The sequence below is a fragment of the Phaseolus vulgaris genome, chromosome 1, assembly GCF_000499845.2.
Source record: "Phaseolus vulgaris cultivar G19833 chromosome 1, P. vulgaris v2.0, whole genome shotgun sequence".
Taxonomy (NCBI): Eukaryota; Viridiplantae; Streptophyta; class Magnoliopsida; order Fabales; family Fabaceae; genus Phaseolus; species Phaseolus vulgaris.
The window spans coordinates 35,022,318-35,025,949 of NC_023759.2; the positions used below are offsets into that span (position 1 = coordinate 35,022,318).

General features: G+C 47.4%; 1 protein-coding gene across 1 annotated transcript; it reads right to left on the reverse strand.

The window, feature by feature from the left end:
* Positions 1 to 309: 309 nt before the first annotated feature.
* On the reverse strand, positions 310 to 2,663 carry LOC137815944 (uncharacterized). Its single transcript, XM_068619053.1, has 3 exons — positions 1,817 to 2,663; positions 552 to 1,568; positions 310 to 458 (listed from the first exon to the last, which is right to left on the reverse strand). The coding sequence occupies exons 1-3, from the start codon at positions 2,661 to 2,663 to the stop codon at positions 310 to 312; spliced, it is 2,013 nt and encodes a 670-aa protein (XP_068475154.1).
* Positions 2,664 to 3,632: the final 969 nt, after the last annotated feature.

The following is a 3,632-nucleotide window of genomic DNA, read 5'->3' on the forward strand; positions in this document are numbered from 1 at the left end:
GGTCATTACCTTTTCCTCCAACGCCTCGCATGCCCTTACTCGAGCCACTTTCGGTGTTTCCTGGGTCAATGATCGGTGGCTTTTTCCTCCTTGGACACCTATCACCAAGACTTCCCTAGGTGGGTCCTCTCACGCCGTTCTAGGGGCCTTCAAGGTCTCCTGGATCACCGACCTTTGCCTGTTTCCTTTTTCCGAGCTGGCCAATTTGGCTAGGAGATCAACTCGGGAATTCTGCTCTCTCGGAACGTGCACAAGTTCAAACTCGACGAAGACGTCTTTTAGCAACATGACCTACTTGAGGTATGCAACTCATTGCAGGTCCTTAGCTTGATATCTACCCATAACCTGCTCGGTAACAAGTAATGAGTCGCTCTTCACCAACAGGTTATAAGCTCCCAACTCCTGGGACAGCAGCATCCCGGCTATCAGTGCCTTATACTCAGTCTGATTGTTGCTAGCTTTAAATGCGAATTTCAAAGATTGTTCAATCAACAAATCGTTGGGCCCCTCTAAGATAACTCTGGCTCCACTGTCCTACTAATTGGAGGAACCATCTACTGACAATATCCATCGAAAACCTCTAAGATCTGGGTGGGGATCCCCAGACGCCAACTCAACCACGAAATCAGCATATACCTGCCCATTAATCGACCCTCTTGGCTCGTAATGGATGTCAAATTCGGATAGCTCGACCGACAACCGCACCATGCGCCCTGCTATGTTAGGTTTATGTAAAACCTTGCGGATAGGCAAATCAGTCATCATAATGACGGTGAAACTGTGGAAATAGTGTCGTAACCGTCTAGCTGTGAACACTGCGAGTGCAGTTTTCTCGATTGCCTGGTAACATTCTTCGGGCCCCTGTAGCACCTTGCGGAAGAAGTAAATTGGCTTTTGTACCTGATCCTGGTCCTGCACTATCACTGAGCTAATTGCCCGGTCTGTGATAGAGTACTGGTGAAGAGGAATGCCCTCCACTGGTTTCCCGAGCATAGGAGGACTAGCCAAATACTCCTTCAAATTGACAAAAACTTCCTCACACTCCGAGGTCCACACAAAGCGATTATTCTTCTTTAAGCACTGGAAATATGGGTAACCCTTATCTCTGTTGGCTGATAGGAAACAAGATAAAGTTGTTATCCGCCCAGTCAGCTGTTGGACTTCCTTAATAGTGGCGGGGCTCCTCATTTCAATGAGGGCGACGCACTTATTAGGGTTAGCTTCTATGCCCGTCTCAATTAGCATGAACCCAAGGAATTTGCCTCCTTCTACCCTGAACACACATTTTTCGGGGTTTAACTTCAGGTTATACTTGCCTTTGGTCTCAAACAAATCCTCAAGGTCTGTCACATGTTGCCTTTTCTTCTGGGAGGTGACAACCATGTCATCTACGTACGCCTGTACATTTCGCCCGAGCATAGGGGCGAGAATCATGTCCATCAGACGCTGATAAGTGGCACCAACGTTTTTTAAGCCAAAGGGCATGACCTTATAACAATAGCTGGTGAGCTCCGTCATGAAAGCAGTCTTACTCTCATCGTTGGGGTGCATCCAAATCTGACTGTACCCTGAGAATGCGTCCAGGAAGCTCAATACTCAGCATCTTGAGGCGTTGTCCACCAAAGAATCAATGCTCAGCAGTGGGTATGAATCCTTTGGACAGATCTTGTTAAGGTATGTGAAGTCAGCGCACATCCTCCACCTACTGTTGGCTTTCCGAACCAACACCACATTCGCCAACCATTTGGGATACTGGATCTCCCTGATATGACCGGCTTTCAGCAACTTTTGTGTTTCTGTTTTAATGATCAAATGCCTTTCCTAATTAAATTCCTCCTTCTCTGAACTACCGGTCGGGCCCTGTTATCCATAGTGACTCTATGGCACAGGAAATTAGGATCTATTCCTGGCATGTTGGTGGAGGTCCATGCAAACACGTCCAGGTGTCTAGCTATCACCCCAACTATCTGGTCTTGCAGCTCCTGACCTAACGAGGTGCCGAGCTTGAATAACTTTCCTTCGATTTCCCTCTCTCGGATGTCACTATCTGGTCCCGGCCGTGGACGATGACTAAGCTCGGCTTCTAAGACCTCAGCCAACTTTCCCTTGTGAGAAATAGTGACAATGTTGTAACTCCTTTTGTTCTTTAAGATTCTCTCATAACACTTCCGAGCATCTTTCTGATTGGATCTTATCGTAATCACCTTTCCTTCAAGGGATGGTAGCTTCACTTTCATATGCTTCGTAGATGCTACCGCTCCTAACCTGTTCAACGAGGGCCTTCCTAACAACAGGTTATAAGAAGAGGGAATATTGACCACTACATACCTGATGATGATGGTCCTGGCAGCTTCCTCATCTGAAAAAGTTGTCCTTAAGTCAATGTAACCTCGAACCTCCACTTGGTCCCCTGCAAAGTCGACTAAACATTTGTCATGCGACCTTAGCTGATCGGGGGATAGCCGCAAGTTGACGAACGTGGACCAAAATAACACATCAGTCGAGCTCCCTTGGTCAATGAGAGCCTGATGCACCTTTCTTTCGACCATAACAACGGATATCACTATCGAGTCGTTGTCATGGAGGACTACACCCACCAAGTCTGCCTTAGTGAAATAGAGATCCGGATCTGGTGTGTCGTCGTGACCTTTTGCCTCTAGCATCATTACAACCCTTGCGTATCTCTTACGCTTGGCTGCGTACTGCCTCGACTAGAAAACCCACTCGAGATCAGGTTTAACTAGGCATGGATGGGGACCTCGTGTTGTTGGTCCCTCAGAACAACTTCCCCCTATTGCTCCCCGTGGTCGGCTTCGAGATATTCTTTCAAGAAGCCTTCCTTTAAAATCTCGGCCAACTAGTAGCCTAAAGCCATGCAACGCTCGACACCATGCTCGAATCCCTTGTGGAATTCACACTAAATATCTTTTCTTCCTACCAAATTTCTTTCAGGGTCTTCTAACCTTGTGAAGGTAATCTTGGGTGCCACATAGTGTGCGGGCACTGGCTCGTCCATAATAGCCCGCGAGAAAGGCTCGAGACAGTCTCTCTCGGGCGGATTCGCCTCTCGTTCTCTCGGGATACGTCAGTCTCTCTGCAAATCCTCATTGGTTTTGCGTAGCTCCTCTCGTAATCTCTCCTGCTCCTCTCTGAATTGTTTGTTGGCTTCTTGGAGAGCCCTGATTGTCTCCATAAGTTGCTGCAATGTTGGAGCCTCACCTCCTCCTTCTTGTCCTAATGGTACTTGCCTCGTATTCCTCATCTCCGTCTGCAAACTCGAACCAAAGTGTAGATGGGATCAAGTTTTAACGGACCCCACGGTGGGTGCCAAATGTTCTGGCTGGTTGACTAGGTTGTCAGTTGACTCGAGGTTGAATGCCCCTCTCCTATATCTACCTCTTTTGGAACTGAGTTTGTGAATCCTTGTCGCACCAGAATGAGGCTCCGTTGAGATAGAGGGCGTCCTACCTGTTGATTACACTCCGACGATCAAGTCAACTAGGGCTCACCAAAAGTAACCATTCAAGAATGTGTATTGAAAATACCGTACATTTACCTGGAGACTCACTCTCCTTTTATTGTCGCACATGCAACATGAAACCATTCTCCCTGGAGATAAGCAAATCTTAACT

What these genes read in the sequence shown, in the direction of transcription:
- LOC137815944 (XM_068619053.1), bottom strand. Translation starts at nt 2,663, where the DNA reads ATGCTAGAGGCAAAAGGTCACGACGACACACCAGATCCGGATCTCTAT. An exon ending in GAGGAATTTAATTAGGAAAG is followed by an intron (nt 1,569 to 1,816) that starts GCATTTGATCAT and finishes ACGCATTCTCAG; the next exon opens with GGTACAGTCAGATTTGGATG. An exon ending in ATGGATATTGTCAGTAGATG is followed by an intron (nt 459 to 551) that starts GTTCCTCCAATT and finishes TCGCATTTAAAG; the next exon opens with CTAGCAACAATCAGACTGAG.